The sequence below is a fragment of the Perognathus longimembris genome, chromosome 3 (genome assembly GCF_023159225.1).
Source record: "Perognathus longimembris pacificus isolate PPM17 chromosome 3, ASM2315922v1, whole genome shotgun sequence".
NCBI classification, from domain to species: Eukaryota; Metazoa; Chordata; class Mammalia; order Rodentia; family Heteromyidae; genus Perognathus; species Perognathus longimembris.
This window is the reverse complement of record NC_063163.1, coordinates 23,792,331-23,815,582: the sequence shown is the minus strand read 5'-3', so window position 1 is coordinate 23,815,582 and position 23,252 is coordinate 23,792,331. Positions and strand designations below refer to the sequence as shown.

Below are 23,252 nucleotides of genomic sequence, written 5' to 3'. Positions count from 1 at the left end.
GCTTAAACTACAATCTCATGTAAAAAACCAAAATGAATAGAGATTCATCTTGTGCTTCGTGAAAGTTTGTTTTAAAGAACAAATGGCTTTTGTGATTTTTCTTTAAAGTTCATAAAAATTGGATGAATGAGTAGATCTTTCCACCATGCTCGTGCTCTCCCTAGTTCCCTGGCTTCAGAGGATCGCGAGGTCCCACAGCTCGGGACTTCCCAAGGCTTCCCACACTGTCAGCTCATGAGAACTGCTCAAGCCCAAGCTAAGCAGCTCCACGTGATTTCCTCAAAACTGAATCCACTTCAGGCAGAACAGATTTATAACACTTAATAATAAAGTGATTTTGTGGTGAGCATATATGGGAAGAAATGAGATGACCAAACTCATTTTCATGCATCATGCTGCTTTTATCACTTTTCTTATCACATAGAGTTGGTCTTCTTGCTCTTCCAGTGCTTTCTGACTTGGGGACTGGAGAAAAGTCAATCCTTTAAGATGCAGATTAAGATCTATAGTAATCATCATATCATTATTATTAATATTTTTATTATATGACTGATCATGGCCCTAGCGTACAGTGGTTTAGATACAATTAATAACTAAGAAGGAACAGAAGATCTGCCTTGAATGTATTTTTGTTTCTATATAGGTTCTGCTATGTACAGCCATGGAATGTGTGAGTTATACCAGGGAAAGTTTCTTTTAAAGGGAGACTTAGGATGTACCTCATTTGTAGAGCATTTGCCTAGATATTGGATTTTACCACTAACACCACAATATATGCATAAACCTAAAAACAAAAAGGTCAAGAATTGGCATTGTTACACTGAGAATCAATACTACTGTGTCCTTCCATTGATTCAAGTCCTTTCTTCTCAAACTATATTAAAATTGACTACATCTGTTCTATTAGAAGATAAGTCCTGACTTCTCTTTAGAAATAAAGTAGACCCATGCCATTCTTGCAGATATGGCTGAAAGCCATCAAAACCCTTGATTTTGTGAACTGACATGCTGTTGAACCTTGAACTTCTATTTGAGTATATCTCTTTATCTCAACCTCTAGCCACTGGCTTAAACTCTCTCTGCCCATGGTCTTGAAGATAAGTGCTTCTGTTTCTATTTCTACCAAGAATGATATTTTTCTTCTCCATGATGCTAAGGATCAAACTCAGGGCCAAGAACATGCTAGACAAGTGTCTCACCACTAAGCTATGACACAATGCCCCCCTGTGATCACCCCAAATTGATTGTATCATATTAAAAATCCTTTATGAAAATTTTCTTATTTGATTGATAGGCATACATAAAGAAACCTTTCCACCAAACTTTTGCAACAGCTACACATGTGACTCCACACTTGCATCCTAATAAATAAATACATCATAGAACAGAAACTAAGAGAAAGCAGGTCTCTCCGATGTTGTTTGACTACCATGGCTCTCTTGGCTTTGCACTAGATTTACACAAATTTCTGAATAAGCCCCTCCTGTTTCTGGGAGTAGTGAATTATTTAATAAGACAAAAGGCTAAAAAAGTAAGATATCATCGCTTTCAAAAAATTGTCTTTGATTTGTAGCATTTCTGGGCCTTTAAGGAAGTTTCATCCTGTGCCAAGGAGCCCAAGTGTTTCTCCTACTCCTTCTTGTAGTGTTTTCAGGATATCTATTTTTATTTCAAGGTCTTTGATCCATTTGGAATTGATTTTGGTGCAGGGTGATATATAAGGATCTAGTTTTAGTTTGTTGCAGGTGTTGAATCAGTTTTGCCAGCACCATTTGTTAAAGAGGCTATCTTTCTTCCATCCTATTTTTTTAGCTCCTTTATCAAAGATTAAGTAGGCATAGTTCTGCAAGTTCATTTCTGGGTCTTCAGTTCTGTTCCATTGGTCTTCAGGCCTGTTCCGGTGCCAATACCAAGCTGTTTTTTTTATTACTGTAGCTTTATAATACAGCTTGACGTTTGGTATTGTAATTCCTCCAGCACTGTTTTTTCTGCTTAGAATTGTTTTTGCTATTCTGGGTCTTTGTTCCATATGAATTTCTGGATTGCTTCCTCTATTTCATTAAAAAATGGTGTTGGGATATTAATGGGTATTGCATTGAATTTGTAGGCTGCCTTTGGAAATATTTCCATTTTAACTATATTAATCCTCCCAATCCAGGAGCATTGGAGGTCTTTCCATTTCCTTAATTCTGCCTTAATTTCATTTTTCATGTTTTTAAAGTTCTCATCATAGAGGTCTTTCACTTCTTTGGTTAAGGTTATTCCTAGGTATTTTATGTTTTGGAGGCTATTGCAAGTGGAGTTGCTTTCCTGATTTCAGCCTCTGTCTTTGAGTCATTGGCATATAGAAAGAACGTTGATTTTTGAGGGTTTATTTTATATCCTGCTATTTTGCCAAAGTTTTGGTTCAGCTCAAGTAACTTGTGAGTAGAGTCTACGGGGTTCTTTAGATACAGGATCATGTTGTCTGCAAAGAGAGAGAGTCTGACTTGATCTTTTTCTATTTGGATCCCCTTTATGTTTTCTTCTTGCCTAACTGCTCTGGCTAGGAATTCTAGTACTATGTTGAAGAGGAAAGAAGAGAGCAGACATCCCTGTCTTGGTTCTGATTTTAAAGGGAATGAATGGCTTTAGCTTTTCACCGTTTAGAATTATGCTTGCTGTTGGTTTGTCATAGACTGCCTTTATTATATTCAGGAATGTTCCCTGGAATCCCAGTTTTTCCAGGGCTTTTAGCATAAATGGGTTTTGGACTTTATCAAATGCCTTTTCCACATCTAGGGATATAACCATGTGATTCTTTACCTTGCTCTGGTTGATGTGGTGGGTTACATTAATTGACTGGCATATTGAACCAACTTTGCATCCCTGGGATGAATCCAGTTTGATCGTGGTGTATGATTTTTTTGATGACCTGTTGAAGTTGATTGGCCAGAATTTTGTTGAGCAATTTTGCATCAATGTTCATCAGGGAAATCGGTCTATACTTCTCTTTCCGTGATGAGTCCCTGCCTGGTTTTGGGATGAGGGTTATACTGGCTTCATAGAATGTGTTTGGTAGTGAACTTTCTCCTTCAGTTTCATTGAAGAGTTTGAGAAATATTGGTGTGAGTTCTGTTTTGAAGGCCTTGTAGAGTTCTGCTGTGAATCCGTCTGGACCTGGGCTTGGATGGGAGATCTTTGATTGCCGTTTCTATTTCAATGCTGGAAATGGGTCTGTTTATAAGGTTTAAATCTTCATGGTTGAGTTTGGGGATATCAATTTTTGCTAGGAAACCATCCATTTCTTCAAAGTTCTCGAATTTGTTGGCATAAAGGTTTGCAAAGTAGTCCCTTATTGTGTTCTCAATTTTGGTTGTTTCTGTGGTGATGTTACCTGTTTCATCTCTGATCTTGTTTATTTGGGTGTGCTGCCTTCATTTTTTGGTCAGGTTTGCTAGGGGTTTGTCTATCTTGTTAATTTTTTCAAAGAACCAAATCTTTGTTTTGTTGATTCTTTTGATGGTTTTTGTTTTTTTTTTACTTTCAGTCATTTAATTCTGATTTGATTTTAATTATTTGCTTCCATCTATTGGCTTGTGGAAGGCCCAGAAATGCTACAAATCAAAGAAAGGTTGGACAAATGGGACTGCATCAAACTGCTGAGCTTCTGTAGGGCAAAAGACATAGCTCGCAAGATAAACAGAAAGCCCACAGATTGGGAGAAGATCTTTACCGGCCATACAATGGACATAGGCCTCATATCTAAAATATATGCAGAACCAAAAAAAATTAAATTCCTCCAAAACAAAACCGCAAAGAACCAACAGCCCCCTCAACAAGTGGGCTGAAGACTTAAAAAGAGACATCTCTGATGAGGAAAGGAGAATGGCCAAGAGACACATGAAGAAGTGCTCTACATCACTGGCCATAAAAGAAATGCAATTCAAATCAACATTGAGATTCCATCTCACCCCAGTAAGAATGTCCTATATCAAGAAAACTAACAATAACAACTGTTGGAGGGGATGTGGCCAAAAGAGAACCCTACTTCATTGTTGGTGGGAATGTAAAATGGTTCGGCCCTGGAAAGCAGTATGGAGATTCCTCAGAAGGCTAAACATAGAGCTCCCCTATGACCCAGCAGCCCCACTTTGGGGCATCTACCCAAAAGACCACAAACAAGAATACACTAAAGCCAACAGCACAACAATGCTCATCACAGCACAATTTGTCATAGCTAAAATATGGAACCAACCCAGATGCCCCTCAGCAGACGAATGGATCAGGAAAATGTGGTACATATACACAATGGAATTTTATGCCTCTATCAGAAAGAATGACATTGCCCCATTCATAAGGAAATGGAAGGACTTGGAAAAAATTATAGTAAGTGAAGTGAGCCAGATCCAAAGAAACATGGACTCTATGGTTTCCCTCATAGGGAATAATTAGCACAGGTTTAGGCTAGTCACAGCAGAGGATCACAAGAGCCTAATAGCTATGCCCTTATGAATGCATAAGATGATGCTAAGTGAAATGAACTCCATGTTATAAAAATGAGTTTTATATCACTGTTGTAATTAGTTTAAACACACCATGTGAAACCATAGCTTCTTTTGTTGATGATCCTCTTGTATCCCTTCCTGTAGTTGTACTCACGCTATCACTGTATCTCATCTGAATACACTGGATACTGTACATACTGGTATTAGAAGTAGGGAAGTGAAAGGGAGTATCAAAATTGAGAGGCAAAGAATTAAAAGACAAACGACTCCAAAAGCAATACTTGCAAAACCATTTGGTGTAAACCAACTGAACAACTCATGGGGGGAGAGGAAAAGGGGGAAGGGGTGAATGAGGGAGGAGGTAACAAACAGTACAACAAATGTACCCAAGGCTTAATGTATGAAACTATAACCTCACTGTACAGCAATTTGACAATAAAATAAAATAAAAAGAAATCAGGAAATAAAAAGAAAAAGAACAGGATGCAGTTTTCAATTCCTCCCACATTCAAGACAACATTATCATCAAAACATGAAAAAAAAATTCTCATTTTTTTGACTTCTGTAGTTCAGATTTTATTCAGATTTGATAAAGCAGAAAGCAACTAAGAAAATAAATCAGTTGTTTAAATAACATACAGGAAGATCTTTTTTCTCACGTAAGTGTACAATGTAAGGAATAAAAAGTTTATAATACTAAGTGAACTCATTTCTTTCCAAGTACAACAGTTTCTCTACTTGGGGCATGGCTCAAATGGAAGAGTGCCGCCTAGGCAAGTGTGATGTCATGAGTTCTAATCCCAGTACTGCACAAGACAAAGAACAAGTACAATAGTTTCTAAAAACTGGCAGCATGTTTATATGAACACCATTTTCACACAAATATGTCTCTTTGTGCATATATACATTTAGATCTATACTTATGAACCTAAGGAAGCTATAGTAGAATGTTCTGCTTTAAACAAATCCTAGCATGCTCCACTTTGAGATGGGCAATACATTATGAGCCTTACAAATGTGTAAACCAACTGAGTGGTTGAACAGTCTTATTTATTAATAAGTAATTTATTCATTAATAGACAGGTGAGTTGCTGATACAACAGTACTAATTGGGTTCATATTTCTTATATATTTTCTGGAATAGATATGGAATAAGTAAATAGACGTGAGGAACAGAGTCTGTGTCTAGCATATACTTTTCATTGTTTAGGATGACTGCATTCTCAATGTTATCACTTCAGAGCACACCACTGAAAAATGGTTAATAATCATTCACAGGCTTATTTAGGTTTATGAATGGAAAAAGTATGCTTCCATTTACATGAGATCATACAAAATGACAAAGGTAAAACAGTTTAAGTTTTCACCAAAAAGGGGTTACTTTTAATTATAAAGAGCATATTATGTGATTAACATTAGAAATGATCACAAATGGCCAAGAAGGCGAAAAAGAGATCTCTTACTAGTTGTAGTAGCTGCAAGGTAGATAATGAGATAATAAAACATATAATTGGAGGTTATACTACCTTGATTACTGCAGGTTATACCAATGGGCACAATAATGCTATTAAATAGTGCAATGCAAGCTACCACCCACTTGTTAGATGATAAATGGCTTGTTTCACTAAAATCATGACTTTGGGAATACAGAATATACCAGGTCATATCATGATAGTAATCTATCTTGGACATCATGTAAAGTAGCTGAGTCTTTGTTTGACTTAACTAATGTAAAAAAACTACAAAAACAAAACTACAGAAGATAGTGAAATTAACAACAACAACTAGAAAATGCCAGCTCTTTCAATGAAGCTAGTCTCCATAATCAAAAATATTGCATTTGGAATTTGCTTTCCATTTTTGAAGAAAGCTTCTCCGAACATCTACACTTTATAAGCCAGGAGAATTCTCAAACTGTAATGTTCTAATGATTATTAGCTATTGGCTAGGGCTCAGGACTTTATTGAACTCATTAATCTTAGAAAAACAAATATAACAGTAATAATAAATGTTCGCTATGTCTTTATTGTTAGCTATGTCTTTATTGTGTGATTTTTACTCTCTCTATTTGTGTGTGTGTGTGTGTGTGTGTGTGTGTTGTGGAAAATAACCACTATTAGAGAGATGCAGTTCAGAAGAGGCCTGTCTGTGTTACATGCATCTTTTAAAATTTCTTAATAATTTTTTGCTCACAAGAGCTCCAGGCAGAGGCCAGAAATGTCTAAAAATGACACAGATGTTGATCTCTGAAGCTCAGTGAACCACACTTTGACAAAATTTCCCTACACCTCAAAATGTTAACCTACAGCTGCAGGCTCTTGTTTCTCATGCAGCAAGATGGTAGAGAAATAGAAACATAAAACAGCACAATCTCATGTCAGTATTTAACTACATGGAATTCCTTCATGCAATTCCCCTGAATTTACACACAACTGACATTAGATTTACATACACACATTTCCTAGATTATTAGCTTTATATCTTGACACAAATGATTTTGAAATAGTTTTCTACTTAGTTTAATGTAACCCTTATTTGGAGAAATATGAAGTTGGGGTATTTAATACTGAAAAAAATCTCCATATAATTAACATATGGCATAAAGTGTCAAGTCTGAGTATGGAAAATGGCTTTGAAATATTATTTTAATAACGTGATTTAGTTCAAAGTGCTATGCCTTTAAGGAGTAGAGTAGGCTATTGGAATCTCAGTTTTCTTATCTATACAAGATAGGCAATAATGTCTAAATATTGGTAATTGTAGGGCTTAAAGATAACATATGTAAAGCACAAAAGAACACACATTCAATAAAGGTTAGTTATTATTTCGGTGATTTAAATAAATATCTTCCTAAGATTTATTGCACACTTTGTGGCCTTCTTCAACTAGACTGACAATAACTTAACCTTTCTTTCATTACTAATGGCCATTACTTTAAAAGCAATTATGATGTTGTAATAAAGTATTTATCTCTAAGGACTTAAGAACCATGTAAGCCGACTTGCTTCCTGGCTGAAAAACCTTGCTGTGATTTTTCAAGTCTTCACTTCAATAATTTGAACATCTTAGTTTAAAATTTTGACACTTTTGGCCCTCAGTATCCCTATAGATAAAGGGAATTTGCTTAATCTGGGTAGAGGTATGACATGTGAGAATCTAGCTACTTAGTACCTATAAATTGATCATACAAAAATCTGTGTGTGTGTGTGTGTGTGTGTGTGTGTGTGTGTGTGTGTGTGTGTATTTTTGTGCCAGTTCTGGAGCTTGAACTCAGGACCTGGGCTCTGCTCTTGAGTTTCTTTGGCTAACAGAGCTGTACCACTTGAGCCACAGCTCTACTTTTGGCTATCTTGGTATTTTAGTGGAGATAAGAGTCTCACAGACTTCTCTGCTTAGATTGGCTTCAAACCATGATCCTCAGATCTCAGCTTCCTGAGTAGCTAGGATTACAGGTATGAGCCACCAGCACTTGGTTTGATAATATTTTCTTTTGGTAAGGAAAACTACAGAATGCTAACTGCTACCAAATCATCAAGGCTGTTAGGAATTCATAAAATTCTACTTAAAAATATTTTAGAGTACTTGAGTTATAAATAATAAAGACAGAAATATTCTTTTTTTTCTTTGCTATGTTTCTATCTATACACAGTCAGAAAATCATGTTCAGAAAGAAGGCAAGAAATAGATCTAAACTAAGAGCTAACAGCTTTGGGAAGTGGCTGGAGCTCGGGTCCTTTCCTATAGGTAATATATAGTGCATACCCCACATTTAAGACCTGTTTTTATATCACATGAACTATGTATATGTGAGAATATAACACCCTAGACATTTCAAAAAAACATTATTTTCCTACATTCTTTGTGCAGTGTCCATTTTGGGCCCTTAATATTGAGTCTCTTCTTGATCTAGCATATTCCCACCTTAAGTATTAAGAATCTAAGTCCTCTTAACTTTCACCTCTAGTGCCACCTAATCGACCTTCATTAGAGCAACTGACTTCCTCCATGATTTAGTTTGTATTTCTTGAGGATTTATGAGCTGTTCTCTAGAAACTTTCCTACATTTGAAGAGTCCCTGTGTCAGCCAAGTGCTGTTGTCGCATGCCTGATAACCTGTCAGGAGGCTGAGATCTAAGGATTGTGGTCTGAAGCCAGCCAAGGCAGAAAAAGAATGTTGAAACTCTTCTCTCCAATTACCCTCCAAAAAACTGGAAGTAAAACTATGGCTTGAGTGGTAGAATGCCAGTACTGAGAGGGAAAGTTAAAGGACAGTGCATAGCCTCCAAACTGAAGCCCCAATATTGGTGTGGTGTGCGCATGTGTGCACACAGAGTCATGGTTACAAAGGAAGAATTGATTGAAAGGGTCACACCAGAGATGGTGAGGGAAGCCCTTGAATTTACCATAGGAGAAACAAAAATACAATCAAGAAACTGACAATTCCTTCTAAACACAGGAAGGATTAGAAGCAATTCTCCCTGCACTATTTGAGATTTGTGCTTGGGTTTACTTAATACACTATTCAGACTGGGACCACATCTTCGCTTTATGGGAACAACAAATGGAACTGCCACAGTAAAACCAGCATTGTTTCTCTCATAGATATATTGACCTGCATGGTGAGAGTAAAAGTAGCATTTTTGTTTTATTTAAGGTTTGTTAAGTGAAATTTATGTTTCTAACATATACCACAAACACCAAAAACCGTTATCAGTGCTTAAATCAAAACAGCTTGCTATCTGAAACAGACAGAAGAACTGGTCGATTTATTTCATAAAACTTTATGTACAAAGAGACAGTGTCTATGAACTTAATGGACAGAATATAGAGTGTGGCATGGTAATTTTTATTACAATTTATGGTGGGATTATCCATACTCCACAGTTTCCCGACTTTATAGTAGGACAATGCTGACACAGATAACTTGTCTCCCCCCGGCTGGGAAACAAAAATGGCATTATTGCTACATGAGAAACCTAGCTGACTTGATTAATTGCCTGAGTCTAATCAAGACCATTATTTGCCCTGTGTTCACAGGTAAATTATTTAACCAGGGAGTAGAAGAATTAAGAAGTGACAATAATTTTCATATAGCATCATCTCTCTCCATTACAACTGCTTGGATCTGGGCACTGGGTGACTGATGCTTGTAATCTTAACTCAGGAGGCTGAGATCTGAAGATCAAGGCTCTAAGGTAGCCCAGGGAAGACAAATCCAAGAGATATTTATCTATAATTAATCATCAAAAGTTGGAAGCAGATGTGTGGTTTAAGTGGTAGAGCACCAGCCTTGTGTGGAAAAGCTAACAAGCAAGAGCACCAGGTCCTACATTCAAGCTCCGATACCCATGTATGCGTGTGTGCATGTACACACACACACACCTAACAAACTGGAAAAAAATACTGTTGGAAGCCATATGAATGTTTCTCACTTGCAGGGATTCAGCTCCAAAAGCTATTAAAACTTAAGTCATATCAAACATTTATAAGTGTGCCATCAAACATTATTCTCTAATATTAAGTACTTGGGAAAGAGCAGAAATAATATATAGCCAAGAATACCAGTTTGTGGGATGGTATTATTTCCTTCTGAAAACACCTGAGTGTTTACTGTGTGCCAGACACAGGATAGAAAGGAAGGTGAGGAGTGGAGGTGTGTGTGTGTGTATGTGTGTGTGTGTGTGCGCGCACACACACACGCGCATGCGCGAGCACGTGCATGTGTCTTGCAATTTGGTATGTACCTGTTTGGAAAAAGCAGCATTAAACCAGGGTTTTTTGTTTGTCTGTTTTTGCCAGAAACACTTTCTCTGTAAAAACTGGTAGAACATCATCATGAAAAGCCATGGCACCTACCCACACTGGGGTACAAGGACACAGGAATTTTACTGAGTTTTACATGGTGGCACTTTCTAGTCTGTAATACAAGGGTATCTGGCCACAACATCCCTAAGTACCTTCTATAAAATACTGTACCTCTACAGCCTATAATTATTCACTCATGTTCATCTATCTTTTCTTTTAATGAATATTTATTAGGAATTTACTAATTCCATACAAATGTCAACAAAATAGGATGAACAAGACTCAGAAGGTTACTTTCATGAGACTTAAATTTTAGTAAAGAATTTTGGGAGCATTCCAAATATTTTCATCACAGCAATAAGCATTTATAACATCAAAACACATACTATAGCCAGGTGCCAATGGCTCTCATCTATAATCCTCACTACTCAGGAGGCTGAGATCTGAGGATCATAGTGTGAAGCTAATTGGGGCTGGGAAAGTCCATCAAACTCTCACCTCTAATTAACCATCAAAGAGCTGAGTGCTAGCCTTAAGCAGAAAAGCTCAGGGATAATGTCCTGGCCCTGAGTTTAAGCCCCAGGATGGGCACACACACAAACAAAACCAAAATTACATAAATAAATAGAGATCTTATAAACAAAGCAGCTCATCCTCACTTCAGGAGGCCCTGCTAAAGTCTTTCTATCCTCAGGAAAGAGAGCTCCCCTACACCATAGGATGATGTTTTTAACTCTGTCATTTCTACCAAACCCCTAAGCTCCTTGTTATTGAGAAAGCAGGTACTCTGACAAATTAAACAAGACTAACTCCCAAGTTCCCCAGATTTATGAAGCTCTTTTATTTAGTTAGCTATTTTTAACATTCTATCCTTTTTAATTTCTATTTCTTTTCTATGACAGTGCAGAACACTGAATTCCTTGTTGTCTGGTTCAACTGTATGAGGCTCAATAAATCTGCTAATCACACACAAGTTGGTATACACAAATAACCATTTAAAAAAATGGTACTAATTTTTTTTAAATACCGCACACAGATAGACAGAAAGACCATTTAACATTTTTGTTAAACAGACCCAAGACTGAAAAGTACAGAATAGGAAGTGGAAATAGCAGACAGAAATTATACTATTTCTTTCTAGATAAAATTATAGACTTTTAAAAGTTATTTCATATAGTAGAACTCTAAAAACAGAGTAGGTTAATTAAATTTCTAATTATGGTTTGAGTTTTTTCTGAAATGGGGTTTTCCACTGTATTCCATCCTGTCTTAAACTACCTGGAGAAATTCTGGAACAATCCTATTAAAAAATAATAATAACTAGGTTCTTGAGTTCCTTTTTTCATTCACTTTCGAAAACTCTGCCACAAGGTGGCAGTAAAAAAGCTGTCATTTTCAAAATCGGTTTTAATATGACTTCTCAGATAGGTGATTCTGTAATATATGCAAGAGAAAGAAGAATCAAGATTCAGAAAAGGGTAGAACAGTGAAGTATGGAGGGAGATAAAGATTACAAAAGATAGGAAACGGAAAAGGAAAGGTGGGGTGAGAGGTCAGAGAAAAAAGGTGGGCCCCTTAAGAGTAGGAGATCTTGGGGAGAGAAAACGAGGAGTAGCATTCAAGGTGAGACAGCTCTGGTGAATTCTCTTCCAAACGTTCTGAACAGAAAGTACCTATACTTTGACCTTTAGGAAGACCTACACTTTTCAGCCTGACAGAATACACACACACACACACACACACACACACACACACACACACACACACACACACCTACATGTATGTAAACACAAATGTGTTAATCACAGGTTTCATGAAATAATACTTTCTCAAGTGGGTTTAAATAACTCTAATCTACTCTATTTGACTTCTTTACAATTATGCGTTGTGAACTACTAATTGTTCTCAAGATTCACCAACAAGAAAGGACCCACAGTGTACATAATGCTTTTTCACTGTACAGTAAAACTAGAGTGAGCTTTTAAGAAGATATGCTGCTTGTTAAATAAAACTTCCACTGCTGAGTAAATGGGATATTCCTGGCCATATAAGTGGTTCACAGAACATTTTTTGAATAAATCATTAGGGGTGAAAAAGATGGTAGAGCCATCTGATTAAGAAAAACAAAACTGCTTAGTGATCAAAGTAGCATTTCACCCAATACAGTAGTGGCTGGAGAAAGACCCAAGTATGTAATTGTTACTCTATATGCTGGTAGCTGTTCTTTCATTTAGTAGACAGACCAATATCAATTAATTTTGTTTTACATAATACAAAGCAAAATACCCATTAATCAATTTTCCTTTAATGATGGAAAAGATTGAAAGAGCTAAGGAAATAGGCACAAACTTTGGAAACTAAACCTAAGAAACAAGAATCATAGCCACAGAGCTGTAAATTATTAAAAAGCCAATTTAAAATACTGTTGACAGTATTTGAAAATCAAGTTTGCCTCATGGATTTTCCATTCTTTTTTCTTACCAATAGACTGTATAAGTTGTGGGGAAAGTCTTTATTTGCTAGCTAATTGTGTGTCCATGTGCCTATATTTCTTGCAATGAGAACAAATATCCAATGGCATAAGATAATTTCAATAATTTCAGCATGATATGTAAAACTAGAACTCCCTTGGTGTTTAATAGCAGTATCTAAACTACATGATGTTAAAAGTATTAGATTCAACAAAAGTGAAAGAAAAAAAATCTATTTACTCAAAATAAAGCTCTTAAAAGTTAAAAGATACTATAAATCAAAATCCAGTATATCAAAATACCAAATGTCGGAGAAAAATTTTCATTCATGGTGAAAAATGGTTATACACACTACATTAAAATTCTCTTAGTTAAATGTAACATGTATGCAGAAATCTATTTAAGACATAAATTAGGTCTTTTTTATTACAGGAGAAACTTGTCCTACCAAATGAAAATAGTATGTATGTCTATTTTAGTCAGTAGCTCTTTAATATCACTTTATAACAAAATGATCACAAAGTGTAGTCTGTCAACCTCTAGCTTTAGCTACTTTACCTGATAAATGGATTTTTTCCACCAATATTTTCTTAATGTCTATTTTTTTTAAGTGGATCACTGCAGCTACCCACACTTTCCTCTCTGTGCTCTTTTCTTTTTGTTTTTATTTGCTATTTAACTGAGCAACATGAAGGAGCCAGACAAACTCACTTCTTTGCATTTCTGTGTAGAACTCTCCCATGAGTTTCTGTTTTATATGAATTCTCTTAGATTAATACAGATTGCTTCTGTCTCCTCACCAAGCCAGTTATTACCATGGAATCTCAGGGCTAATGGAAGTCTATGCCAGACAAAGCTGTGGAATCCACAAATTATTGATACTTCAGATAAACAAAAGCCCAGCAAAGCCAATTTGGGGTAAAATCTATTCAGCCTTAAATGCATGCCCAGAAAGGGGGAAGGGGAGAGAAACACACAAAAAAAGTTTCTATTCCATGTTGAGAATCAGGTTAAACTAAGCCACAACAACCCACCAATGACCATAATAACCCACCAATGTATCTACACTTAAAATGCAATTGTTTACAAGCTGCCTGCCTTTCTCCCACTATCTATCAAAACTTCATTTTATAGAGATAATAGTGAAGCACTCTAGTTTTATCAAGCTCCCTATTTAAGATTAATAAAGCCAAACACAGCAATATTGCAGTCCCATTTGCTGATAAGCAGCAGTGTTAAACATGAATTAAGGGTCAGAGGTCAGAATTCATTAAAAATGAATTAAAGGTCAGGATGACCTGGAGGCTTTTGGTCCTACATAATAAATAATTAAAGTAATAGTTTGTACCTAGTATTAGTACATATAAGAGTAAGTAAAAAGAAGAAAGTTACCAAAGAAAGAAGTAGTTCAGTCACTCACAAGCCAAGACAACTGCACACAGATGCATAGGTCAGCTGCCCGAACTATTCTGGTCATATGGACAGATGACACCAGGATTCCACCCAATGGTGAACTAAAAGAGGACAGGCATGTGTAAGGTAGACAGAAGAAGTGTGTCTAGGCCAAGAACCAGGGCCTGAAGCAAGACCTTCATATCAAGTCGGAAAGCTGACCAGAGGATGATGACGTGATGAGATCTGAAATGAGGAAGGGCACAGGGTCTAACTGCAGGTGAACCCGATGCCCAGTTAGGCATCATCAAAGGTCCAATGAGCTCCACCGCCATCAGTGCAATGACCATCTCTCCTTTCACAAACAGAAATGGCATGAGACTAAAAATACACTGTGGCATCTTCCTGTAGGCTGCTGAGAAAAGCAACAGCCTGGAGGAAGAAAACGGGGTGTGAGTGTTTCAAATCTGCCCATGCCACATCCCTTTGAATGAAGAGTTATGAAAATAAGGTATATTTTTGGAAGGTGGTTCACTGTGTGTCTACATCCAGATATAATAAGAAAGCAACACTCTTTGAGAGAAGTGATTAAAGAAATTCCACACCCAAACTAGGTTGATTTATTAACAATAGAACCCAGTTGCTCTCCTCAGATGTTTTAGGAAAAAGTATTTTACTTCAAGGATCTAATCACACAGTGGTTCTTAAATAGGAATAATATAATCATATTTTCCAAATATCACACTATTCCAAAAAGGTTTTAATGCCATGCATACATTTTGCTTAAGTTTCGTAGCTGAGTCTTGCATCTGCATGAAAGAAATATGGCTGCATAGGAATTGGAGGCAAGATATTTCCTTCTGGCTAATTCATTTTACCTGAGTTGCATGAGTGATCAAGTACCTCTTTGGGGAGTTATGATAATAAGGTAGGAAAAGGGGGGGGATAGAGAGAAGGAAAGAGAGAGAGAAGGAGAAAGAGAAAGAGAGAGAGAGAGAAGACTATCAGTATAAGCTAATAAAGAAGGGAAAGTGGTTGGATTAGATAATGTGGCAAGAGTTGGATCCAACCAGCTGTACATGGATTTGTGTAGGTTCTAACAGTTCCAGTGCCCTGTTCCTCTGCCTAAATGAAGAAAGGACAAACTTAGGTATAGATGAGATAGAAAGAAGATTCCACATTTTTTAGCTCTTTAATTGGACTTTCTGAAACCAGTATTGTATTGACCTTTAATTATCTCGAATTCCTAAAATGGAATACCAATTAATATTAAAATGTAAATTATGCCTTTAAAAATGACTACAAATTGTTTTTGGTTTAGATTTTCATTTTCATTAATTTGTGCATTCCATTAGATAAAGAATGAAAACATTTGATTTTTTTTACATTAGTTTTCGTAGAGTTTTCAAAATCATCAGTAGAATCCCAATCTTACTTAACTTTCCCTTTTCCTTCTTGATTCCATATCATTATTTTGTGTTGGTGATGGGGAACCCAAGTTTTACTTTTATTTTGATGCTTTTCCCTGTCCATTCTAGACCATTCTCTTCTACCTTTGCCATTTTCTTTCACTTTTCATCATGTATCTTTCCACAACAATCCTGTCAATATAATAAATTGACTTCAGAATTCAAATTAATTACTGAATGATGCAGGTTTACCTCACAGTATAATCTAAGCAATAACACACAATAAAGGGCTTTGCTTTTATAGTTCTTCTCCCTATAGAATTATCCATAATTATCTACTTTCAAGTCTCTACTATATTATTCTTGACAGCACACAAATACCCTGTGCTGTCTCCCACCATTAAAGCTCCTTGGTGTAGAGCAGAAATTACTGTATGTCTTTTATCACTAAGTCTTCACAATAAAACTAGTCCCAAGAGCTGTCTAAATTGAGTCTCCCTTTCTTCTTCTCTAGGCTTCTTCCTGTTACTCTACTGGCCTGCTGTTCACCATTTCTCTGATCCTAATCCACAACCCTCAGTCCACACTTTATTCAGCCTCTCAGTGGCATCTGGTAACAACTGACAACTTCTATTTTTTACTGACATTTATACATTTGTCTACTTCCTCCCATTGAAGACGGGATCCATGACGAGATCCCTCTTCTCTTTCTAATTTCTGGGGTTGGAGAACTTTGTGTGTCTGCCAATGATCACTAGGATATGTATATTCTCGTTTGTGGGCCACACAGAATTATTGGTACAGGCGGAGGGGTTGGCTAAGAGCAGTCTACAGGCCTGTTCCTCATGTATCACATGATTTCATTGACCTTCTTGGACTTCACTGACTTTCTTTGATCTGGGGTTGATCCCTACCCTATATGTTGAATTTCCTTATGCCTTCTCTTCTCTGTTCTGATTCTCATCTAAGATGATCCGTGGCAGTCCATAGCATGAAATACTTCATCTACCTTAATGGATTTCAAGTTTAATTGGCCAATCTAGCTATTTCCTTCCTCTGAGTCCCAGGCTCACTTGTCCAACATTCATCTCAAACTTTCTACTCAAAGGTTTATCAGGCATGCTGAGTATTACATATCCAGAATGGACTTCCTTTTTAACCTCACTCTTCCTATCTCAATAAAGAATACCACTGTTTCCTCCATAGTTCAGCCAATATACTAGAAGTTATCTCTCTTTTTCTGCTTCTTTTCCCATAGCCTATTCCCCTCCTATACTTCACTAATCTGAGCCTTCCTATTTCCACTTCTGCTTTGTATTCTGTAGCGAATGCAGTGGCTCCATCATTCTTACAAAAGGCAAAACCGACATAGTCACATTCTTGTCCAAACTGCAGTTCTGGTGGCTTCTGATTATATTTATGTTTTCTTTTGTGGTTTTTTTTAACCAGTCCTGGGGCTTAGACTCAGGGCTTGAACACTGTCCCTGAGCTTTTCTTGCTCTAGGCTATCACTTTACCACTTGAGCCACAGAGCCACTTTTGGCTTTTTCTGTTTATGTGGTGCTGAGGAATAGAACCCAGAGCTTAATGCATGCTAGGCAAGCACTCTACCACTAAGTCATATTCCCAGCCCCCTGACTATATTTAGATGGGAACTTCAACCTTGGTCTTTGAGACTCACCTGGTGTAGCTCTGGCCCGGCCATCCCCAGCCCTCATCTTTACCATTTCCCATGCTTATCCTCCCAAGTCACCCACCACAGGCCGCCTTGCTGTTCGTAATCACTTCAGTCTCAGCCTTCGAATCTGAATTCTGGAATGTATGTATTTACCATAGCTATTTGTCTCAGAAAGGCCTTCCTTTACTTTTCAATCCTTTACCATTTCTTCCCAGCACACTATCTGATAAATACTGGCTGCCTAGATAGTGAGGTTTGGGGCAGATATTCCCTTGAGGATCTTGTTGATTGCTATCGGGTCTCCACGGCTGTGGTAATACAATCTCCCACATAGGCGGCTCTGCCCTTCTCAAGATCACTTTGGGGGCTAAATACTTGTCCTTTTTATATCAAGTGGAAAAATGTCTCCTCAGGAGACCTTCTTTCACATTCTCCCTCTCACAGATCCATTCTAAATAATGTTTATTTATTCCACTTCAGAGAACATTGTGCTATCTTTCTTTATCTCTACTATTAAGCTTAAGGCCTCATTAAGATTATCTGAGTGAGCTAAGAACTTTCCTTTCCTTTAGGCCAATATTAATCATCTTCTTAGATGGGCCTAGGATTTACTATCATCAGAAAACATTTTCTATTGTTAGTTGTTTAACATCTTTTGTGGGAGTTTTGTCCACCATTTTGGCAAACCCTCACTATACCCTCCTGTAAAAGAGAATCATAGTGAACACGTTTCTTTCTAAATAATACATCCTAGGTGAAAATATTCTTGTTAGACAAAACTTTATCTATTATTGATTATAACTATACTTCTCTATTGGGAAAAATAGTAGCTGATCCATGTTTTAATTCAACTCTATCCATGATTAAGTTATTCACCTCTTTTATTTATTTGTTTGATGCTCACTAGACTTTAAATACTGTAAGACAGAAACAGCATCTGGTTTGTTCAACACTATGTTTAGAGTCAATGATGTCTGATAGGGATACAGGGTAAATAAACACATGAATGAACTAAGGAGACATCCTTGGGATGCATCAGCTTAGACGTGGATGTATACTTTCACCTTCCCTTGTGTCAAGTGTCCTATAGGGTCATCTAGTGTTCTATCAGAGACCAAATGAAAAGTAATTAGCCAGCATAATCACCTAATTCACATGAGTTATATTTTTATCTGTTTTTTTTAATAGCATTGTGAAAATCCAAGTCTCCCATGGCATTCTCTTTTGCTCATCTATTCCAAATATATGTCTCGTGTGGGAAGGGAAATAGGGGGTCCCTTTATCACTCAGCCATTTCATTGCTGGCTGAATGCCTAACTGCACATGGGCAAATAAATACCCAAGGAATTAATGAAATGCCCTTTGCTTTCCTTATTCTGTAGAGGTAGGCAAGCTTCCTCCCCTAGACACTTTTACTATCATCTAATTCATCAGTAAAATAATAAAAGAAACTTATAAAATGGCACAGCAATATTTGTAGAATATGGTCATTATAAAAACTTAATATAAAGTCATAAAAATAGAAAAAACTGGGATGATTCTAGACCGTTTTTCCTACTAATCTCTAGTCCCTTATAATGTGTTGTCCTAACAACTTTCCCCACCACTCAGGACTGGAACTTGGATGCAAGAGTATGACGCTTTCAGGCAAAGGCTGGTGCCCCAGCACTTGAGCCATACCTCCATTTCTATACCAACTTCTTGGGGTTATTTTATGTTTTTAAGTTCAACATGTTTTTTCCCTTACATTTTCCTGTTTTTATTCTTGTATTTTGGGGGAAGGAAAAATTATAATGAAAGTAAGTAGAAACTTACTTTATGTTTGATCAGTGCCTGGTATTTTCATTTATGTTCTTAACCTTCTCAGTAACATTAGGATATATCAGTATCATTTCTTTCTTATGTTCATCATACTGATGAATATAAGGATTAAGGAAATGAAATAACTTGCCCATATCCACAGCTGTAGTGAGAGAACAAGATCTTAATTCATCAATGTTTCATTTCAAGTCTCTCTCTCTCTCTTTTTTTTTTTTTTTTTTTTTTTGGCCAGTTCTGGGCCTTGGACTCAGGGCCTGAGCACTGTCCCTGGCTTCTTTTTACTCAAGGCTAGCACTCTGCCACTTGAGCCACAGCGCCACTTCTGGCCATTTTCTGTATATGTGGTGCTAGGGAATTGAACCCAGGGCTTCATGTATAAGAGGCAAGCACTCTTGCCACTAGGCCATATCCCCAGCCTCATTTCAAGTCTCATGTCCCTGATGACTACAGCACAATCTAGTGGGTTTATAATTAAACTTTATTTGTGATATGAAAACATTACCAAGTAAAATATATTATGATACTAAGAAATATAATCATATAGAGAACAGATTATAGCATAAGCCTTTAAGTTCTTCCATAATTATGCTTCTTGCTTTATACTGTATATATTTTACAGTTACTGAATAAAAATTACCTCTCCCATTAAAATGATAATGATATCTCTCTTCTTTCATTGTTGGGTAAGATTTTTGTTTTTTACCTTTTGGTAACAAACATTAAAATAATCGTTAACCAACTACATAATGAAATTCTATTTTTCTTACAAATATCAGATTTATTGCATCTAAATAAGCACATAAAATAATGCAATATACTAGTTACATATTTCACTCCTTGTTTATTCCTGATTATAAAAAACATATCCCACCACTGTGAAGAAAGACGTATACCTCATGTGGCTTTGTTGTATTATTATTCAAATAGAGTTGTTCATTTCTTTAGGTTCTATTTTTTATTGTGTTTAAGTAGTCATACACAAGGGATGCCATTTAATAAGTCAGGTTGTAAGTATAATAAATCTTGATTTCATTATGGGCTACTCGTTTAGATTGGAACTATTAATAGTACCGGAGAAGGTTTAGTTTGAGTAAAACCTATAAAGAGACTCTGTTGTCCCTTCTTTTCTTCTGTCTTTTTCACCACACATTATTGGAACCACTTCCTTGTCCATAATACACAAAAAGCAGAGGTGGTCAGTTAGGAGTGAATGCCTACATCTCACATTTTCAAACTGAAATTCTAGAATCCTGACATTAAAATTTGATTTATACAAGGAACAAAATATTGCATTGTTATGAAGAAACTCAATGTCGATTCAAATAACTTGCCAATGGTAAATGCACAGTTCTGCAGTACAGGTTTGTAATATTTTCTATCAAATATCTCCCTATACTGAATCCTACCTTATACAAGAATCAAGAACATTATGTTTAATAGCATTTTTTAAGATGGCAATTTAAGTGTCCATCAATTCTATTTTAAATATGGGCTTCAGTAATAAACTAAGAGCAATGGAAAATGCAAAGAAACATGAAGTCACACCTAGTATCACCAGTTAGCTCAAGACAAGTTGCCAGGTACTCAAGCTACTCATATTTAAACGGGAAGGAGAATCAGTCATTAGAGGAGTTAGGTACATATTAGGTACATAGGGAAGAAACCGACATTCCTTTTAATAAGAAGTAGGAAAAAATAAAAAACACAAGGATTTAGGAATTAAAAAGAACATCATGATGCCTGCAAAACTATCAAACTTACTGAACTAGTTATTTCTATAATCCTGTGACAATTATCTACTAACTTTCTAAACCCCAGAAGAGACTATTAGCATTGCATTTAATGTAATATCACCTTGATATTTACAGTTAAGAATTTAACACAGATGACAAAAACGGAAGCTACATGGTTCTTTAAGCCTAGTACTTAACTTTAGAATTCTTATTATTTTTCTGGCATTTGTGTCACAAAACTCAAGGCCTGAGTTCTTGCTTAGCTTCTCTGTGCCCCAGGTCATGTCTAGTCTGGCCTTCTGTTGGTTAATTATAGAATAGAGTCTCTTAGATTTGTCTGCCCACGGCTGGCTTTGAACCATAATCCTTAGAATTCAGCCTCCTGGGTATCATGAGCCATCAGTGTCCAAGACTCCTAAATTTGAATGGTCAGATTCCAAGCACTACAATTCATAGAATTTTATATTTTTCCTATCTGAATAACTTCTAGTAAGAAAATAAAAGAAAAAGAAAAAAATCTTCATTTCCTTATAAAACTTCACAATCATCAAACCCTATGAAGTGTTACTTCATACACAATTCCACTAACCATGACTGCCCACCCCATTTGAGCATTTAAAAGTAAGCATCCTTTTAAAAATTTAGTATCTGCCATTATGACACTAAACGGATTGCAAAATAAAAAGAGATTAAATACATTTTTATATATACATAAATAATGGGGCACCAGTGTTTCGCACCTGTAACCCGAGGTACCCAGGAGGCTGAGATCTGAGGACCAGTGTTCAAAGCCAGCCTAGGCAAGAAAGGATGTGAGACTCTTACCTCCAAATAATCGTCAAAAGGCTGGAAACAGAACCTCAGTTCAAGTGGTAGAGTGGTAGCCTTGAGCAAAAAATCCTCAGGGACAGTAGTGCCTCGGCCCTGAGTTTAGGACCCAGTACCCCATCACACACACCCATTACAAAAAAATACATATATATACATATATTCATATATATATATATATATATGAATGAAATAGCATTCCCACTGAACTGTACTCGGCAAGTCATCATTCGGTCTTGCAGTTTTGCACAGAGCTTATTTAAGTGTAATGTATGCCTATAATTTATGTTCCAATGAATGACAAAGTGAATAGTTATCTCCAGTGCCACAATAAATCAAGGATTTGTATGTCTTACCTTTGCCATGGCTTCTCCCATCCTCCAAAAGCGGCACAACAATAGTGTTGTTCACGTTTCCAGGTGACCGTACAGCTGTATAGACAACAGGCACCGACTGTACCACCACGGGGATGCGGTGAACATGACTCAGTTTGTTAGACTGTAAATTCATGGGACTTGAAGGCGGTACAGGATGGATAATGTGCAAAAACTGCTGGCCTCCCACACCAGAGGCAGAGGCAACAAGGGGTCCTGGAGTTAATACTGTGGATGAAGATGATGCTGAAGATACTGATGTTATAACAGTTGGGGATGAGGCTGGACGGCTAGAAGAGGATGAAGAGGTTGAAGTAGACGACGGTGAAGAGGCAGACGCTGTCATGGAGACGGGGGAGGATGAAACGGCAGTAGGGGACGTCCTGGCTTTGTTTATGGACAAGTCCACTGGCTCAGTTTGTGTTTGGAAGTGATCTACAGGTAACGCGTCCTCCGGGGGCTCCCCTTTCACGTTATTTAGTAACAGGGGAACGGCTTCCATATCGGGGTAGCTGTGAACGTTTGGAGACTGTGGGGAGAAAAATGGAACACAAATTTACCTTCGGGAAGCATACATCGCAAGAGATGCCTGATTTATGACTCGTGAGCCTATTAATTTTTGCTTCCTTTTGTTCCTCTGGGACATGAGTGCTTTCCTCAAATATCTTAAGAATTATTCTATAACAGTCGCGGTGACTAACACTAAAGGAACAAAAGTATAAAACGGTGTAAAGTGAGTCCAATCCTATGGAAAGAAACAGACATAATTGTTTGAGGTTGACAAAAACTTGGGCTTTACAAAAGAGAGAAGAGGCCATAGGAATCTCAAAATGAACAGTAAATTTACATCAAATCAACCTGAAAAAAAAAACAAGTTCACAATACAAATATTACCTATTTAGAAATACATAAAAATATTTTATTATGTGAAAACATCTGCTTCATTGGCCTGTTTCATCACTGGGTCAGTGTCCTGTTATGAATCAATGCATGTCTGCACTAGGTAAACTGAGCCCCAACCTCTACAACTGAGTCATTCTACCTATCCTTCCTTAGAACTATCCCAAAAAACAAAACAACAAAAAACCCAAAGCCCTAGTATACTCTGGAGAGAAATCATAATCAGCAAAAATATTGGGAAAACTCACTTTAGTATTTCTACTATCATGTTTGGTGAAAGAACGAGTATGAAATGGTTTGAATAATTAAAAAAACAAAACAATAACAAACCCAAGAATTTTCCAACTCTCAAAC

At 36.8% G+C, this 23,252-nt stretch overlaps 1 protein-coding gene across 1 annotated transcript in view; it reads right to left on the bottom strand.

Moving 5' to 3' along the window:
• Klf12 (Kruppel like factor 12) overlaps window positions 1-23,252 on the bottom strand; it is a 214,169-nt gene that overhangs the window by 107,246 nt on the left and 83,671 nt on the right. The window contains exon 3 of the mRNA XM_048341248.1: window positions 21,981-22,527. Coding sequence (XP_048197205.1) covers window positions 21,981-22,527 — 547 coding nt within the window. The remainder of the gene's footprint in view (window positions 1-21,980; window positions 22,528-23,252) is intronic.